General features: G+C 45.0%; 1 protein-coding gene across 2 annotated transcripts in view; it reads right to left on the bottom strand.

The window, feature by feature from the left end:
- The window catches only part of ANO1 (anoctamin 1), a 79,203-nt gene extending 66,183 nt beyond the window's left edge, over positions 1-13,020 (bottom strand). For both annotated transcript variants that reach the window (XM_039386034.1, XM_027732449.2), the window contains exon 1: positions 12,937-13,020. In XM_039386034.1, coding sequence (XP_039241968.1) covers positions 12,937-12,994 — 58 coding nt within the window. In that variant the 5' untranslated portion in view covers positions 12,995-13,020. The remainder of the gene's footprint in view (positions 1-12,936) is intronic.
- Positions 13,021-19,995: the final 6,975 nt, after the last annotated feature.

The raw sequence follows: 19,995 nt of genomic DNA, 5'->3' as shown, positions 1-19,995 counted from the left end.
ATAAAAATAAATGTTTGCAGTTGAACATCTGTACCTTTTTTCCTTGGAAGAAACGTTAAATGGAAATTAAATTGAGCAAATAAAGGTAACTGCAGCTATGGAAATAGAAAGTGCACAGATCATGGGAAGGAGAAAAGAGCAAGAGAAACACTACAACTGGAAGGTGCATCCTGGGGGTACAAGCTCACAAGAGTTTGAGTGAGTGTAAGTGATGTATCAGAAACCAGCCTACACCATATCAGCCTGACAGATAGAGATCTTATCTGTTACCACTGGTAAAACCAGATTAAGCACAAAAATTCCTTTTGTTTCTTCGTTACAACTGAACAATTGAAACTCTCTTTTCCATACTGCAAATATCTACTTTTATTTTGATTTCACTTGATGCAACCTGAGTGATGTCAAGGTAGCCCAACAACAGCAAAGTGATTCCTGCCCAGTGCTGTGAGGAATCCACAGCCAAGTGTACTGTTGCTAGACTGTTCCTCAGAGCATCCCAACACCACCGAGGCATTGCTTCACAGGGCTGTATCATCCAGTTTTAGAGCTGGTATTGAGTCAATCAGAAAAGAAAAGTGCCTTCAGATATGAAAAAAATCTCTGCTGCCTTCCCAAAAAGAGTGCAGGAGGTTGAACCCCAAGAAAACCCGTGGCCACAGAAGGTTTTGACTTTTAATGTGGTTTAGATTAAAATCCTATCTGTCTCCACAATTTCAAGGAGGTTTTTGTTTTCTGTGTCAACCGAAGGCAATGAACTAAAACAAAGAACTTGACACGTACGGTCCCCAATGTACAAACAACTGACTGTCTCCACAGAAAATTAGAGGACAGACAAACTGAAGTAACTCTAAAAAAATGAATTCCTAGTTTTGTAATAAAGGCCACATGGTCGGCTCAAGTGAGGAGAGGCATAACTGATCAGCCTGAACCAAACACCACCACTGATTTCATCTTTTCATGCATTTTTTTCTTCATCCCAGGACACATCCCTGTGTCTTGGTCAATGGGAAGTGCAGGACTCACCTTCTCACTTAGCAGAGCATTGGTGGAATTAATTACTGAGCACTTAATCAAATCAAACAGCGAATGAATGTACTCTGAAGCAGGAGTTTGTGAAAAACACAAAGCAAAAAACCAACACCGTGGACTGAATTTTTGTGGTTGAATGTGAATCCCTTATCTGTACTCACTGGAACAATTCTGGTCTGGGTTCCACACAAACTTATTTTGTACACCAGAGTAGAATACAGTTCAACAAAGCAGAAAATTAATAGGAATGCCATTTGGAAGTTAGATCTTACAAACACCTTCTGTGAGATTTTAACACCGCCAGACTCCAGATTCTGCCCTAATTTGGTAATAAACTGATATTCTGAACCCCATCATAAAAATACCACAAAACCAAACTCAACCTTGCCTCCTCTGGGCATCATTATTAGCAAAAAATCACTGAACAATAACGTTGGCACCGTAAGTTCAAGCAAGGAACAGCACTTGCAAAGGTTTTGGATGTGAGCTGAAAACCCATTTAGTTAGGAATATTTTATTGTGGAAAAGGACGTGGAAACAGAAAATAAGTTAAAAATGATAAAGAGACCTGAATAGAAAACCCGTGGTTATAAATGGAACGGTCGCTGTGAGCAGACAGTTCTGTACATCCACATCTGTTCCAGTTCAAAGCAGTTCATGTGAACCAGGGGAAGAAACTATTTTTTCCTTCAGCTCCAGTGCTGCAAACCTAAGTCTGGCCAGGGCACAGGGCGGGAAGAGGGAGAAACCACCACCACTGCACGGGCTCAACCCAAGTTTCAAGGAGATGGGGCTGCCACCAACACCTCTCCTTGCCTTTGCCCATTTCCCCCCCATGTTAAAACGCACTTAGAAGAGAGCAGCAACATTTGCAAACACTTAGGGCAATTAAAGCTGTTTGTTTTTGCTAAAACCAAGCTTAACAAAAGCTCTGGTTTTGTTCCTCCACTCACAGATAGTTTCTGTTTCACAACTGTCCCTTCTGGGGCCACTTTGATGATAACGTGGGAAAAGCAGACAGAACAGCCGAACGGGGAAATAAATATATAAAAATAACAGGACTGCTCCAGGATTCATTCAGGTTCCAGAGGAGCTCAGATTTCCTGCCTGTGGATGGCTGAAACATTTTCTCTACCCGGTTCTGACTTTGTTTCTGTAATATCCACTTTTCTCCATCTTTTGAATTTTAAAAACTAATTAAAAAAAAAAAAAGGATAACAAAGAAAGCAGTGGCAAGAAAAATGTGATGGAGAGAAACAGAAAGAGCGATGGTCTCAAAGTTGAGAAGGGGTAAAAGCTGGAATTAGCTCCCTGTTTTGGTCTGACAGCAACACAGAACTCCAGAGGAAAGACGATCCCCCGTAATAATCTGCTTATGAGAAATCTTTACTTTCCTACTTACATTATTAAATGACAGCACAATATACACCCTTTGCCCAATGTATGACATTTAAATGCCTATTTGTTTTTTTGTTTTTGTTTTTGGTTTTTTTTAACATCAGGTAGTTCACATTAAGGTTGAAATATGTTTGGTAGGGTCCCTTATTTTATTTGCCACGTGAAGAACACGAAAGCTTCCCGCAAACCAACTCTGCTCCTGATGGACAGCGTGCTCCAGTCAGTCAATACAGAGCAATTGCTGCACTGAAATCAATCACAGGCTCCCAGGAACTGCTTCAACGGGGTTTTACTTGAAAGATTTAGTGTCATGACTGAGGAGAGGCTGAACTCCTTAACTACCATCAGACATGTGCTTCGCTTCCAAAATTAAGAGGGGTGGCAAAGTCTCCACTGGATTCCAGAGTAGAGCTTGTGAGAAGCTACCTGAAATGCAAGGATTTTCACTAAATAATCCTCAAACCCCCTGAAACAGAGGTATGAACGAAGGGCCAGGACTGTGTTGTGAAATACTGCTCACATCAGGTGGAGCAGACACTGTGGAGGGTGGGGAGTGAGCTGCAGATTTCCCGTGAAAACAGGGATGTGTGGAAGCTGTTGGGACACACGGGAGGGTCTCGTGCTCAGTTGCCCACTTGCCACCAAAACCAGGGCTATTTGTACACTTAAGTGCTTTACTGGACGAGGGCCAGAGGGCACAGCAAATTGAAGGATACAGCCCCGATGAGCTATTTTGAGAAAACACACTGAGGAGAAAGAGAAAAAGGAAAGCTTTCATTAATTTATATTATCAAGACAACAAAGATCTTGTTTTGGAAACGATAATCCGGTTCTTTTAACTGAAAGCTCCTTAGATGCTAAAAGAAGGAACTTTAAAAATTCAATTAACTCATCTGCCATTTAGAAACTATTAGCTTTAAAAGGCTTAGATTTGATTTCTATGCCTCTGGTATGTAACAACGTTTAAAATCTAACCCAAAACCTGTTTCTGCTCTTCCCCTGAGAGTTAGTACGTGGTCTTTGGTTTTTATCACCCAGCTATTCGTTTATATTGTTAGATGGGCCTTAAATGGTTAGGATTAATCAAAAATACTTTATCCCAACACAAAAAAGACAAGTCATTACGGCAGAGTAAGAATGGTACCAGTGAGCACAATTTCTCTTGCAGTCCATGACTTATCATTATTCTTGGTGTGTTTGAGAGAGCAGATTCTTTCTTAAATGAAAATGATCAGCTGCAATTTTAAAAAAATAAGCTGTTTCATTTGGGCCAGATTTTAGAGTGTGATGACACCCGTCAGTCAAAAGTAAACAGCAGAATAAATAAGCACAGCCTGATAGTCTAAACTCCAGTTCTGAACTAAGGAGCACTTAGAACACTTTTACCCTATTTAATTTGGGTTTAATACACACTGCTCTGCTTCCACCCTCACTACACATTGCACGTGGTCTTACCCTGGACAAGTATTTTCTTCTCTCAGCTGAACCCATGTCAAGTGAACTAAAATGACAATTCTTGTTTTCTGTTACCTGTCAAGTCCATAAATTCAACATATTCACTCTTGTCCTACAACAGAAGTTGTGCAACAGCAAATGAACACAATGCAAATTAAGTTGATGGGTTCTCTTGATGTCTCAATAAAATTTGTGAAGTCCTCTAAGATCCATAGGTAAAGAAATACTTTGCACTTCTAAAACATGTGCAAAAGGGCTGGGACATGATTTGGGTGTTCAGCCTTTGCCTCTCAACCTGATTCCCAACCACCATTAGCTAAAGAAGGATCTCCTGCATGTCCTTGAGTACAACTGTTCAGAAAGAGGAGCTGTTCCTATTCCAAGAGCCCAAACATCATCTTACATCTCAGGGCACATGAAGTAAAAATATTTCTACAAAATGACTGAATTTGAAGTACAGATCTGTAGCACAGAAATAATTGTCTCTGTTAGCTGAAGTATGTCCCGGCAACGTACCTTAAGCTGCTCTCTCGTGCCTTTAGGCACTCTCAGCTTCCTGCCAAATGGATTATTGACAGCAATTGCAAAGATGAAACAACATTTCAAATCTATGTCCCTGTCGATGTCAACACTAAACCCCAGAAGACTGTTCACAGACAAACTGATGGAGCTGCAAACACAACCCTACTAGTACAGTGCTGATACCCATATCCCCAGAAACCCTGAAAGGAAAGTTAAGGATCACTCAATTCACACCCTCTGAACAATCAGTCCTGCTGATTGAAAAAAAAAAAATGGAGTATGTTGACACTCACTCTTCATTATTCTGTTAGTCAGCAAGTCCACTTCTCCCACAGGACACATACCTTGATACACAGAGCTCCAGAGAGCACCAGTTCCTATTGTCCAGTACATCTTACGTCTTTCCTATTTCACATACCTCCTAACACAGAGATGTGCTGCTTAGCCACAAAGAGAGGTACCCCCAAGGCATATTCTGGCCAAGAAAATCATGCTCAGGATGTTTTAGGTTAGACTGCTTCACATTTCTAACGAGTAAACAAAATTATAGCATGTTCTGCTACTGATGTGCAGAGGCAGTCTTAAATTTTAGTGGGCAAATACCAAAAGGAGATTACTACCTTAAAACTCCTGGTAACATTCATTTATTTTCAGATCTGTTTCGTTCAAGTTGATGGTTGGTTTGGGCCACACTACCAGCAGCATGAGGAACTGTCTGTATGTCCCAGGAGAGTGAATTTGTGAAAGCATGGTGCTTGAGCTGATTAAATGAGAGCACCTGTTGCTTTGGATGTTGGGCTGATCAACAATCCTTAGGGATTGCGTGAGAGCAATAATTAACTGGCATCTCACTCTGGTTTTTATTATTTTAGCGATAAACTAACCTTAAAATTCTTTTATGTACTTTTAATTCTTAAAATACTTTTAATTCTTAAAATACTTTTAATTGCCTTTTTTTTTTAACTCTTTGCCCAGAGCTGCAAGGCCTTACCGCCTTGGAAGAAGGCTCAGAAAGCAGCAGTGGGCAGTCTTTCATCTCCATATTTCATGTGTGAGACCCCCGAGGCACAGCCCCAGGGCCAGCCTTTTCCCTCCATGACCCCTAAACTGGAACTCCTACACCTGGCTAAAATCCTGGAAAAAGCCTGGCTCCGCATCCTTACTTTGTGACTCAGGCTCATTTCTGTTTATACTCGAGTGAGCTGAAGAATGATGATGACTAGTAGCTATATAGATAAATAAAGTATATTAAGTCACAGGAAGTAAAAAAGGGAAAACCATTAATTTATTTTTAGAAACCTGTCCTTGCCATTCATCAGAAAAAGAACATTCAAAAGTATGCAGCGAGATACAAGCATCTGGATGAGGTTTGCTGACCAAATACCAACATTGAGACTACACACAGAGAACCATTCTCCTTCTTTAGACCAGTCTCAGACTCTGTGCCAGGAGCACAGGATGCAGACAATAATGCAGTAGTTTCCACTAGTGAGCCTGGGGAAAGGCTGCTTTCACCACATTGCTACAGTTTGCTTAGTCTCACCCTTCCAGTGGTCCCACAGCTGGTACCTCCCCTCCAGACACATCGTGGCACCAGCTGGTACATCCCAAACTGTTCCACACACACCTTCCATCAGCGGTGTCCCCAACCAGGCTAAACACATGAGAAAAGGTCTCAAGGTCTAGATCAGCTTCTCCATAGGAATAGACCAAGGTCCTGCACCTCAGCTGGGGCAATCCCAAGCACAGACACAGGCTGGGCAGAGAATGGATTGAGAGCAGCCCTGAGGAGGAGGAGTTGGGGGTGTTGGTTGATGAGGAGCTCAATATGAGCTGTCAGTGTGTGCTGGGCTGCATCAAAACCAGCGTGGCCAGCAGGTCGAGGGAGGTGACCTTGCACCTCTATCCTGGAGCATCGTGTCCAGCTGAGGATCCCCAACATGAGAAGGATGTGGATGTGCTGGAGCAAGTCCAGAGGAGGCCATGAAGACGCTCAGAGGGCTGGAGCCATGTATGAAGACAGGCTGGGAGACCTGAGATTGGTCACCCTAGAGAAGAGAAGGCTCTGAGAAGACCTTAGAACTCCTAAAAGGGGCTCCAGGAGACCTGGAGAGGAACTTTGGACCAGGGTACGTAGTAATAGGATGAGGGGGAATGTCTTCAAGCAGGGAGGGCAGGTTTAGATTAGTAGGAAGAAATTCTTTACTGTGAGGGTGGTGAGGCACTGGAACAGGTTGCCCCAAGAAGATGTGGCTGCCCCATCCCTGGAAGTGTTCAGGCTAGAAAGGGTTTTGAGCTACCTGTTCTGGTGGAAGGTGTCCCTGCCCTTGGCAGGGGGTTTGAAACGAGATGAGCCTTGTGGTCCCTTCCAACCCAAACCATTCTGTGATTCTCTGACAATGCCAATGCTAATGAAAACCAAAGCGGTGATTTAATATGGAGCTGGATGCCCAACTCCCAGGCACACAGCAGTGAATGCAGTACGCCCACACAACCCTTCTTCTTCCTTCTCTCGCTGGTTTGCCAAAATCCCATGAATCCATCACTACAAAACCTTTTCGGGACAATAGCGCCGCAACACACTGTGATGAATGGGATGGTATTTGCAGAAAAGCTTCCATCTTTTGCAGTCTGCAGTAGATTTTTTTTTTCTTTCCCTGGGCAAATCATACCACAAGCATAAAGTCACACCATATTTTGAGTCTTTGCCTGCCAAAATCTGGGAAGAATTGCAAAGCACATCCATTGACATATCTAGTGGTGCGCCGTCAGCCAAGATGCCATAGTACAAATGGTCAGACATAAATACAGGATGGGGTTTTCTTTGACTGTTACTGCTGCACTGAACTAGTGTCTGTCACCTTCCCTACTTCAAAGTAGTAAAAAAACCAAAACTTTGAATGATGCTCAGCCCTGAAACGTCCACCTTGGCTCTTTTTCTGCTTCTGAAGAACAATTATAAGACTCCTGCTACATCAGGTTAAAAAGTACAGTTTCAAAATGTATTCAGAGGACTCTGAGTTCATTACTTTTACCTCCATGATGTCACTGAAGTCAGTATCTGCTCACTTTTCCTATTCAATTTTTTAACAATGTGTCCTGAATCTGCGCTGGAAATGTAATTTAGTTGCTAGACTTTTTCCTTTTTTCACTAGTTTAATGCTCTGTAATGTATTTCTCTCTCCCTGGACCAATTTTTTCTTAGTGAACGTCACTTATCAACACACAGATCCCTATTGCAATATTCCAAGCAGGATATCAGCTGACGTCAATGAAGAAGTACAAGGGGCAACAAATATTTGCAATGTGTTTAGAAAACAGAGGGTTTTTTTCTCATTTTAGTACACACTCATCAAGTTTCTCCCTCCGTAGGATACAAACAGAGGGAGAGGTAAAAGAGCAGGACTGGGAGCCAGGAATACATAACTTGTATTGTTGTGTATCACTGCTGTCATGACAGAAGTTAAATAATTTATAAGATATAAAAAGAGCAGTTAATGCCTGCGAACCACTTAGGCTTTTCATAACAGATTACAGATTTTAAAACTCCCCCAGATCACTTACATTTGCGTGGGAAAAGTCTTAGGTGTTTGTGTCAGCTTCAAAAAAGAAAAGGTTCCAGCTTGCAGAGCTGCAGCCCAAAAGGACATCTCAGTAATTGTATACATTATTAATATGCCACTGATAGGAATAAGAATGTACATCCAGGTCCTAGCACGGATACAGAGCTGCCAAGAATAAATCAGATATGCAGATAAGGTAAGCAGGCAAAGATATTAAAGAGGAATGGCACTGGATCTGGTGTTGCCACTATCTTTCCATCAGTTCAAATCTGGAAATAGTTCCCGTAATGGCTGGAAGGACAGACTGCCAGTGGAAGGTCCAAAAATGTGAACTGCGGGAGTCTGAAGAAGACAGAAAACACTGGCATGTGGGCCAGCCACAGAGCAGAGGCAGGGACAAGACACTGGGAACAGCAAAGGGAGCTGAAACGGGAGGACCCACGGAGCAGCACAAAGGAACAGAACAAACGGAGCGAGGATGTACACGGGGACACGGGTCAGCTGCTGCAGATAAAGGCTAAAGGATACAGGGAGGTTAGGGGGCAGGGAGAAGGGCTGGCCCTCCCACCAGGATGTAGTACTACTTTCAGAAATAGAGGGATGAGGGATACAAATCAAAGGCTAAACCAAATAAATAAGAATCCGTTTCCCTGGAGGGCCTGTGGGCTTGCCTGTGAAGCAGCCGTGGTGACTAATGCAGCCCAGCACGAGGAGCTTTGCTTCCTGTGCATTCCCAGCCTCCCAAGCGAGGCAGCCTCTGTGGCTGTTGCTAAAAGGCCCGAATTCACCACAAATTACCTCTCAGGAACAATGAGAGGTAACACCCACTATCTTTTTTTTGCTCTTCAGAGCAGCAGAACGGAGTCGCGCAGCGTCAGTGACATTGCTTAGATCTAACAGCTGGCACAAGATGACTTAGCACCACTGAAAATAACACTCTGATAGGGTCTCAGCAAAGCTGCCAACCCCTGAAAATTTGTCATTTGTAAAACCCCTCTTGGGGTTTGTACCTATGTCAAAACTGCAAGTCCTGCCATAATCTCCAGTTGGCCTGCAAACACGGGTGAGGTCAGGAAGGTGAATGTTCCCACCCCCAGCTAAACATCTTCTGCAGTCTCTCAAATTAAGCACAACTATTTCCAACTTGGCTTGTATAATAAGGTATGAGGCTGTGTGCAGAAAGGCTTTCTCAGAATCCCTGAAAACACTTGTAAGAAATAAGGAAAGTGGTGCCTTCTGTTCCTGGAGCTCACCAGACCAACAGTTCACCTGCACAGTGACCCAACGATACTTCCATATGAAAATGACCCGTTTCTATATGAAATGCATATTTGATAGGGTAAATTCTCCAAACTCCCCATCATCTTGCCCAAGGACAAGGCCAAGGACTTTGGACAGGCTCTCCTATGGAGCCTGCCTGGTGCTTCTGGCTTGCACAGCTCTTGTCCCTGTGCTGACTGCCCTCTGCAGCAAACGAGGATAAAGCAGAGGAATCAGCCTTCCCACGGCACAGGGCAAAGGTTTACAAGTACCTTGATAATACAGAGCAGGATGCTGAGCTCTGAGCGGAGGTTAATGGGATCTCTTTCCCCACAAGTCCCAAACCTTGCTGCACAGTGCAACACAACCATCTATTTAGCTCTATGATCTCAGTGAGAACAGCTTCTCCCTGCTGGAGAAGTTTCTGGTCAGCAGTGTACCAGAGGGGATCTTGCTGAGGACCAGCTGCATAAGATGCCAGGCATGCCCAGAGAGTGCCAAGTACCCCCAACAAAACGGGGGGGGGGAAGATGAGTAAACTTGGCATTCATCAGCCTTTCACACAGTAAATCCCTGTTTATCATGCCTGTTACAGCCCCTGCCTTTCCTCCTCTCCCCAAAGTGATTCTAATTTAAAGTGAGCCTTATTTTCCAACCACAGCACGTCCCCAAGCATTTCCTCTTCTCGAAACCTCCAGAATTCAAAGGGTGCAGCGCAAGTCAGGAGGGACATTTTTCCCTTCCCGATGCCAACAACTGCTGCTCCTTCCCAGGGTCACTCTCCCTCCTCCCGTTCTGGCACGTTGCTTTTACCCCATATTTCACGTCACGCCCGTACGACCGCAGCGAGCGGCCAGAGAGCCACACGTGCCTTCCCGGCTCATCCACCACACCTGGCTCGGCAATTCCCACTGCCTCAGTGCCCTGCAGGAGCAGCTCCCAGGGGCTGACAGAGTGCCCTGCTTGCTGCCAGTCCTGGGCAGGACCGAGGCACAAAGTCGGAGCCGCTGCCCCGGCCGCGCACGCGCTCGCCCCCAGAAATTAATAAGTTATTACGGCAAATTAAAATGCTAAGTTAATGATGTGCATGACTGCAAGTTACAGAGCTGGAAAAGAAGTCCTAATTAAATCAATACAGTTATTAGTCCCTTGTCATCTCTGATTAATTATTAGCCTAATATGCTTCATCATTTTCACTGTTAATGGAAATAGCTGCAGTGCTACCATGGGAAGCAGGGCAATATGGACCAAAAACCTACAGAGCTGTGCTGGAAGTCCCAGCCTTGGATTGAGCAGTGTATTCCAGAGAAAAGGGGAAACACATTTCATTTTCTGGGGTGAGAGTCTGACAACATTTAAGCTGGTGACAAAAGTCTCCCATGGTTTTCAAAGGGAATTTTTGTCCATTCAGGGAATTTTTGATCGTTGAAACATTGAGGGGTAAAGACCCGAATCCTAAACCTGTGCTCAGTCCTGAGCACTTGTCCCCCGTGCCTCTAAGCTTTTCTCTGAAGTGACAGGACATCACCATGGTCCTCTTAGAAGCCGACACGCCAGTACCTTTCCCCTGAGCCCACCCCAATTCTGACCCTCATCCAGTCTTTATCAGATGCACTTGTTACCCCAGGACATAAAGAAGGAGTTGCACATAATAAGCTGTCAGGCATCAGCTGCAATGCCTGGCTCCTTAGGGCACAGATGTAGCTGGGGACACCTGTCCTTTCATGCCACCAAGAGCGCCAAAAATAATGTGCTGAGGTCACTTTTTTCCTTGTGAGCCATAAGTTAAATAGTCCTTTGGATGTAGGCGACAGACAGTATTTACCCAGAGCTTATCCCCCTTGTTTTCCTGTCTTCCATCATCCTCTCACTGACCCCAATTTTTTTCCCAACTCCTCGTAACAAGCAAGTCTCTTTTGCTGTCTGTGGGAGGTTTTCTGAGTACAAAGAGCACGTACAAACATCAAGGCTGGGTCTCCACACGTCTCTCCAGAAATAAATGCAGAAGTTACCAAACAACTGGGTAGGATTTGTACCACAATACATGGCTGTGCTATGTAATAAGAAAGGAGTTTCATCTTATAACCAGCTTTTACAAACAAGCTCTTTTGGATAGGTTATCAACAGAAACACAAACATGCACCTCCGAGAGCAAGAACTGCTCCTTGAACTCATCAATGAAGCTGGTGTACAGTGCTCATGCTGCTAATGGGTGACTCAGTAAATTAAATAACGTCACTGCAAAATACTACGTTTTCCAAAGATAAAAAGCCACTCAAAAAGATTTCTTAGGACTCTCACCCTATCGCTGCGATTGCCTCATGATAAATTGCCACCTGCCCCGTGAGTAATGGTGGAGTTTCTAGTGCCATTTTATCATGTAGTCCACTTACAGATATCTCCGTCAATGTACTGTGACAACACTTCGGCTTCCCCTGCTTTCCATGATAGTTTTGAAAAGTTCAAGCTCCTTATTTTCATAAAGAAGTTAAGGTGGGACAACCAGGAGAACACAGAAACCCAGTCTCCCCGGTATTTAGATACAAAGCCCACCTGTTTTGTGTCAGACATTAAAGTTTTCATTCTGAGCGCTCTGACCAGCCTCTGGTTTGATGAGCAAACAGCATTTCTTTAAGAAATGGGCTGAATTCTGATGAAATATCTGATCATTTAATGAGTAGGCTCCAGGATAACAGTTTTCGTGGGAATCCAAAAAGAGGGAGTGAAGAAAAGGGCTCCCTGTGCTATTCTTAGCTGCCACCAGTTAGATTTGGAATTTTGATTGTAAAGCGTGGAATTTATAAATGGTGCCATGCTAAATTTACTTCATTTGTATACAATTCAGCCGGATAATCAAATGTGTTCCAGTATGTTCCTGGTTAGCATCTCAGTCCCAGTTTTATTGTCTCTAAACTGGGAGAAAAATGCACTCAGTAAATAGTACTCACAAAATTTGTGTTCCAATGCCTGTGTGCGAAGGTTTTATATACACAGTGTGTGTGTGTATGAAGATTTTATATAAATGCACATGTGGGTGCACATGCATGCACACAGGCACCGAGCTGTGATTTATTTCTAGAGGGAAGCCAAGGAAATTCCCACCCCCTACCACTTAAACGATCTGCTCTTTGGCTCCAAACGCTCTGTAACTTCTCAGCCAAGGAATGTATTGTCCCCTTCCAATATATATAATTTATTTTGCTGCACACATTAGTTAATGATACCCAGATACATGATTTAGTCAGTTCTGTAAAAGCATTACTGACAATCTCGGACAGACCCATTTCATTTAGTAAGACTTTTCTTTTTTTTTTTTTTTTTTTTTTTTTTTTTTTTTTTTTTTTTTTCCGCGGCACAGCGTGAATTAACAGCAATCATCAACTCAAGGATTTGTCACATATAGTTTGTACTCCGGCAATTTCCCACAATTAGATTGGCTTCCCGGGGCTAGACGAGCTTTTAATTACAATATTAAGTCAGGTTAAAAGGACTTTACACCGCTTTGGGGGGCAGGGGCGGAGATGGGACAAAGCTATTTCGTTCCGCCGCTACTCCGCGGAGATTATTTCTGGATTTTTAAAAATAGTCGATGAAACGCTAATAATAAATCCCTTATCGGGGCAGGCGGGGCGGCCCGCGGAGCCCGTCCCCGGCCGGGCAGGAGCGCTCCCCATCCCGCACCGTCCCCGCCGCGGCCGGCGACACTTACGCGGTCCCCAAGGCGCGGCGGCCGGCAGCCTGCGCAGGTGGATCTCATCCTTATCCATCGCCCGTCCGAGCCCTGCAGCCCGCCTGGACTTGGTACCACACCGAACTTGCCAGGATCCCTCCTCCTCCTGCTGCTGTTTCTCCTCCCTTTTTTTCCCCCCCTTCCCCGCGGCGCCTGTCGGGGAGGGCGCGCTCACCCTGCGAGCGGCTCCGCCGCCCCCGGCACACTTTAAATACGGGCGGCCCGGCCCGCCGGAGCGCGGCCCTCCGCGGGCAGCCGGCCCTCCTTCCCTCCCTCTTCCCTTCCTCCTTTCCCTCCCTCCCTCCCTCCCTCCCGGTGGCGCCGCCCCCGCGGAGCCCCCGCGCGTACCTGCGCTGACCTTGGGCGCGGAGCGCCCGCGGAAGGTCGGCGATGGGGAGCGCTCCGCCACACAGCTAAAGACCCTCGCACCGAGCCGCAATTAAGTGCTTTCCCGCTCCCTTTCCTATTTATTTTTTTTTTTTATCACGCTCCCGCGCCTCCCCGTCTCGCAAAAAATAGAGGAGATTTAAAAAAAAAAAAAAAAAAAACAAAAAAAAAAAAAAAAAGCGCGGCTGGGTGCGCTGTTGAAGCCCCGCGTTGTTTGGGGGTGACCGGCCCCCTCCCCGGTTCGCCGCCCCGTGTTTCCTGCTGTCCCAGTGGGAAAGGTGACAGGGTTGGCAAGTGGGGAAGCGGTGACAAAGGTTCTCCTCCGCCCCGCTGGCTGCCGGGGCGCCCCGTCTCTTGGGGATGGTCCTGTGCAGGGCTAAGGGTTGGACTCGATGGTCCTTGTGGGTCCCTTCCATGTTCTGTGATCTCCCAGGGAGGCTGTGACTGCCACCCCCCTCCTCTCCCAGCTCTGGTCCAGGAGGGATGCTCTGGATGTCACCGTATGCACCAAGTCACGCCCTCAAAGAATACCACCAGGTTACTTTTCTCAACTTTGTTTTTTAGGAATGTGAGGTATAAAACAGCCGACACTCGCCTTTTACACCTCCTGCCGGGTGGCTGCAGTATTTGTGCAGGATTTTGAACAGGATTCCAGGCTTGTTCATCTCCACGGATTTAAACCCCTCTTCAGTGCCCCCCAGGGATTCCTTGGTCTTCTCCAAATTCACTGCCAGATCTGTGCTGTGCTGCAGAAACCCTCTTAGGCAAAACTGACACACATTTATCTGCACCATTCTCTGACTGTTTTCCCTTATTTTATTTTTTTTTTTTAAATCTCAGACAAGCACTTAACCCTCAAAAACTCGAAGAGAAGCGTGCAAGGGCTCTGCCAGAAGGAAGCAGGCTTGGCAGGCTTCCCAGCTTCTGGCAGTCAGACCCCAAGTACCCCACATTTGTCACAGCTCCTGCTGCACCCAGGCCCTTCCTGGTCCCCTTGCACCCCCAAAAGGGACGTTGCTGAGTGGCATCTTGCTGGTGGTACTCAGGAATCAGGGAGCCCAGCCCAGGGGTAGCAGAGGGGTGCCCACCTGGTGGCAGCGAGCAGACACTGTTCCCACTTAGATCAGGGGTCTAGTTCCACCCTCAATCCCCCTTTGCTACCCAAAAGACAGCAGGTTACAGGTCAGATATCCCTGGGGCACAGCATTCTTAAAATTGTAAGAGCATCTTTCCTGGGTTGGTTGGAAGTTTGACAGGAGGGACAGAAAACACGTTATAATAAATACATAACCCAGGGAATTTGCATGCATGGACTTTTCCTTCATGGAATATAAACCCTCAAGGCTTTGAGTCCGGATGCTTTCAGGTTACATTTCATACCTTTTAGCTCCTTTTTGGACTTTTTGGGATTTTTTTGGGACAGTATGGATTGGGCTATTTTTAAAATGCCCATCACTTAGTTTATTCTTAGCAGAAGAGAGGGCGAGTAGATTGTGTTGCACTGAAGCCTCAATTACCAGCTTGCTTAACCCAGGATCAAAGGCACTTGGGAACGTGCTCTTTTCCCTTTGCCTGAAATTAATTTATTTTGGATGGAGATTTGTGACAGAACCAAATGTGGGCACAAGACCAACATATATATTTGTTTTACGGATGTGAAACACAAAGAAATCTGGAAATAATGCTGGATTCCAGTGTCCTATCTCATCATGACCACAGGCTCCACGAGCATCTGCTGAGTACAGCTGGGGTGGGAACCCAGCCTGGATATATGCACAGGGCAGCACAGAATGTGCCTTCACCACTGAAGTGACACCTTTTCTGTGGGTAATTCCCTACTGAAAGCCCAGCCAGAGGTGGACCAGCTGATTGATGGCATCATTTTGTAAGAGGCTTTAGGAAGTTTTAGTCTGACAAGCAGGATTTCCAAAATTAAGCTTGTATTCCAGCTCCCCAAGTGGAAAAAAAAAAAAATAAAGTTGATATTACTGCCCCATTCCAGCTGTTTAAGTGTTAACGGGCAATCCTTACTTTTAAAGTGTCCTGAAAATTAAAATACATTAATTGCCTGGTATTATTTCAGAAGGTCCCGGGGCTGACATGGCCCAGATTTGAGTGGAAGTGGAAAAATCTCAGTGTGCTGTGGAACCTGTGCTCCACCCAGTAGTACTGAGAGGCAGGACAACAAGCTTCCTTCCCACTCCCCTAGATGAGCTCTAGCAGATCCTTGAGCTGCTTTGGAGAAGCCTGTTGTTGGAAACTGATATAAAGATAATGGGAAAACATCTTGATGGAGCCTGCCTGACCTCCATCCCTCTGTCCTGCTTCTCCACACTATTTTCTTTACTTTTTAATATTCCCTGGGCTCCTCTGTGTGGGCACATGGACTTTTTAATTGCAGACTGACAAGGGCTGGACCACTGGTGCACCTGAAGGGACAGAACTGCTCAGGCTCCGACCACGCGCGAGAGCAGAGGAAACACGATTTGTCTTTTCAAGAGCCCCAGGAGCTAAAATAGGCTGTTGGGATGACAGGAAGCAGAGACTCCAGCTCCAGTTTTCTTCCTCAGCGTGTGATAAACCCAGTGTGCCATCTCAACACGTACTTGTGAGAAGGATGGCGAAAGGGGTGGAGGATCTACTGTCTGTGCAATAAAACAAAATAATGCCTTCTTAACGGCTAGGAAGGCGACAGCAAAGCTTGGCATCCACACCTATTGCTGGAAATATTTACAGTCTGCTCCTGCAAAATGTACTGTGTACCTTTATAACAATAATAATGCAGTTCTTGGCTCCTGTGTCTGGAAGCTGAGTGGAGGCTCTGGGTGTTCAGGGTGCTCACGCTCCCGGGAAATGCCTGCGTGTGACGCCGGCCCCACCATCCCAAATGCCAAACCAACCAACCAGCCCACCAACCTCCTCCCTGCCTCGGAGTTGCCTCTGAACTATTTTTATGAAGTCTTTTACACTTTTGAGGGGCACTCAGTGAAGGCAGGGATATGCTCCAGCTCTCTGTTCAGCTGGGGCATCCAGAGATAAGAGCCCATATCCCTGGCAGCCTCCCGAAAACAGCATGAACACAATCACATGATGGTGAAACAAACCCTGGCTGTGGCTGTGACAGCAGTGGAGCCCCTGCTCCTCACCTTCACCACTACACACAACACACTCCCTGCCTGTCATTGACTCACAAGCAAAAAAAGTGGGTGTGTTGTACAGAATCATGTTCCAGAAAGCCCCAAAACCACAGGCAACGTGGGAAAGATAAACAGGGAATGGTAAGTCACAATATAAAAACTAAGGTATACCCACAGAAATTAGTAGGTGGCAAGATGAAAAAATAAGAAAAGGTTTTTTTCCATGTAATAAACTGAAACCATAAGATTCTTGTGTAAATTACTATATAATGGTAAATATAACAAAACTATGGACACAGGGCATTGTTACATTTTCATGAGATACAAGTCAAGTCAGAAGCAATTTTTTTTTTTTTTTGAAAAGGGGTGAGAAATATTTGTGAAAAATAGCTCCAGTGGTGTCTACTGTACAAAGTGGTCTGGCTATAATTTTCAGCTGAGTAAGCTCTTAAGCCTCTGATGGTTGGAAAGGCATTTGTGGGGAAGGATGTTCTGTTTCTAATCTCCTTTTCTTGCTACTTACCACTGACAGACACTGGGTCCTGGGCTAGATGGACCTCAGAGTATGGCAATTCTCTTGGCTGGATATATATATCCAGAGCTCATGTACCTAAAGCACAGAATATTTTGTGTGTTTTGAACTCATTCAAGTCAAGCACGGGCACTTCTGTGCATGCTTATGTTAAATATTACTTCTGTGAACAGTCTCTGCTTCTTTTTTTTTAAATTTTGTGTGTGTGTGTGTGTGTTTTAACATTTTGCCGAAGTTGAGTGAGAAAACGTTGCTGTTTGTAAGTAACAATGCACCAAGTATGTGCTCAAAGCTGCAGGTGGTTTAAGGACTGAATAAAACAATCCCTGTAGTGACAAACATCCACTACCCTGCAGGTCTTTGCCTTGTGCCAGTGGCAGAAGCAGGCTGGGGGTCACGTGTTGCCTAAATTAAGAATAAATACTTAGGATGACTGATTTTCACAAGTTTAGACGATGTAAGAGAAGTGGAAAATGAAGGAAAAAAAGAAATTAAAAGACAATCCTCTCCCTGCTTCTACATACATGAGGACTGTTCCCTTTCTCACGTCCCCATGAAACACTTTCACTAGTTGCTATTAGGCACTAGGATGGGAAACACGCAGGGTTTTCCCATTAATGCTGCCCAAGTTTCCAAGTGTCATTTTACAAAAAAAGTCAGAGGAACCTCCCACTTCTTCCCTCTGCAATTTACAGTTGAAAGTAACACCACCCAAGAGCCCAGCCAGGGCTTTGAAATGAAATTAGGAGATGCTGTAAGCTGTGTTCACAGGAGAAGGTTTGACTCAGACCATGTGAGTCACAGCTGGTCTCTGATTCTCCCCTTGCTACTGATGGAAGGAAATTATGACAGCCTTGGCTTGCACAGCTGCACCAGCCAGAGGGGTGGGGGAGTGAAACTGAGCCCACTCCCAGTTTTTTAAAACTCTCTGCAGTTGGATCCAGTCCCCCCCTCTGTCCCAAGACAGATTCAACTGGACCCAAGCTACTGCTGATCTGAGTTTCCTGACTCCTTTTGATGAGATTGCCATCATCCATTTCAAGCTCCTGTGGGAATCTGGTGCTATGCTTAAAATTACCCTTGCATTTAGAGAAGTTTTTCCTAATCTCAATCCCTTCTTGCTATAGGGCAAGTCTGCTGGTCCATGGCCATTTCCATTAGACATAGCAGTGTATGTTCCCTGCTCTTTGATCTGTGACTAACAGGAGCAGCTATTGATTACCTTCTTGAACTGAATCTGATAGGAAAAATCAAAATAGTTCTCATGTATCTTTGCTTTTCTTCTTATTTTTTTTTTGTTGTTGTTGTGTACAGTCCAAAGCATAAATCAACCCACAGTGCTCCCATGTGCAAAGTGCAGCTGCATGCTACAACCTGCCCCTGCATCTTTGGTCTTAAGCAATGAAGGTAAAAGATATATATATATATAATATATAAAATTGCTTACCAGAAGTTACTCCTAGAGCTTAAGTCACTTGAATCATAAAGAGGAAAAAAAGGTGAAGCCTTTACTTGTGACTCCACTTGCCACTCTTTGCATTTATGGGAGCCAGCATCTCCCTCAACAGGTATTTAGTCTAAGTGTCTTCTGCAACTTCGTTTTGAACCTGCAGTTGTTTCACCATTTATAATTGAAGCAGCGAAGCCTTTTGTTATAAGACACAAAGAGGCACTAACAATGACTCAGGCTAATACCCTTTAAGTGGCTTGGATACTAGAAGGCTGCAGCCCATGTGCTACAGTCATTCTACAGCAGAATTACCGTCCTGCACAGACTGGCAGCCCACTAAGAGACAAGCTTTTAGCACTTCATTAACGGTGATGGGAGTTTTGCCGTGAGCACCGACAGTTTTCACGTGCCAGGACCTAAATACTTTCATATCCTCGTTCATTATCAGCAGATATGCCACTAAAACAGCTCAAGATTTGTTATCCGCTGGAGATTAGACTCTGTAAAGCTCAGAGGCTTGACAGTGCTTGCAGAAGGAGATGCTGGTTCTTCCAGCCCCCCACGATAACAGAGGTCACACCTACAGACCCAAACTGTGGTGTTTTGCTCCCTGTCCATCCCACCTCCCAAGCCCCAGGAGCCCAGACTGACCTCCCTTTCCTGCCTCCAGCTCAGATGCCACAAACCAAGAAGCCCAAGGCCTTTTTATTCCCTGGTGTCTTCTCAAGGATCCCTCCCTTCCCACAGCTCCCATCTCCCTGATGCTGAGGCTGCTCCTCTTCACTCAGGTGTTTCCAGCTGGCAGTGTGGCCACAGCTGGAAAAACTTGTATTAACTTCCCAGGTTTCTGCCACCTCTGGGGTGTGTGATCCTGTCACAAGAGCATTTTTTGCAGTGGCAGCTGACAATTTCAGACCATTATTTTACAACAACACTTCCCAAAAAGTAGAAAACTTGGACTTCTGTAAGTGAGCGAAGACCTGAAGTAGTAACAGTACCATTTGTGGTATAACAGCAAAGAACCTGTTGCACGAATATTTGGATAATATTCCACATGCTCATGGGTCTGCTTTTTATTTTTATTTATTAAGAATTAAGAATTTAATTCTTACAGTGCCCTAAAATGGTCTATACACCAATTACCTACAAATATTATAAGGCCTTTCCATGGACATGAGACATTCCCAACGAAGTTGCACATGAGACTGTCAATGGATTGTAGGTTTAGACTCTATACTTTCATATATTGTGTTACAACTGGTGGTTACCGGGGGTTTTTTTGTGTGTTTGGTTGTTTGGGTTGGTTTTGGTTTGGTGTTTTTTTTTGTTAAGTATTCACAATTTATCTCCAAGGTGTTTGTGATTTAAACACGTGAATCATGAATTCAGTTGGGATCTCTGTGAAGACTCCCTAGAAACAAGAGAACAATGGGCTGAGAACCCAATCCAGGGCTGAGTCAACAGCAGGTTCATGGAGATTCACCAGCATTTTCCAAAACATGAGTACCAGTGACCTGCCTGAGAAACTGAGA

The sequence above is a fragment of the Pipra filicauda genome, unplaced genomic scaffold, assembly GCF_003945595.2.
Source record: "Pipra filicauda isolate LSUMZ 115617 unplaced genomic scaffold, ASM394559v2 scaffold45_size4122338_pilon, whole genome shotgun sequence".
Lineage (NCBI taxonomy): Eukaryota > Metazoa > Chordata > Aves > Passeriformes > Pipridae > Pipra > Pipra filicauda.
This window is presented reverse-complemented; position numbering and strand designations above follow the sequence as displayed.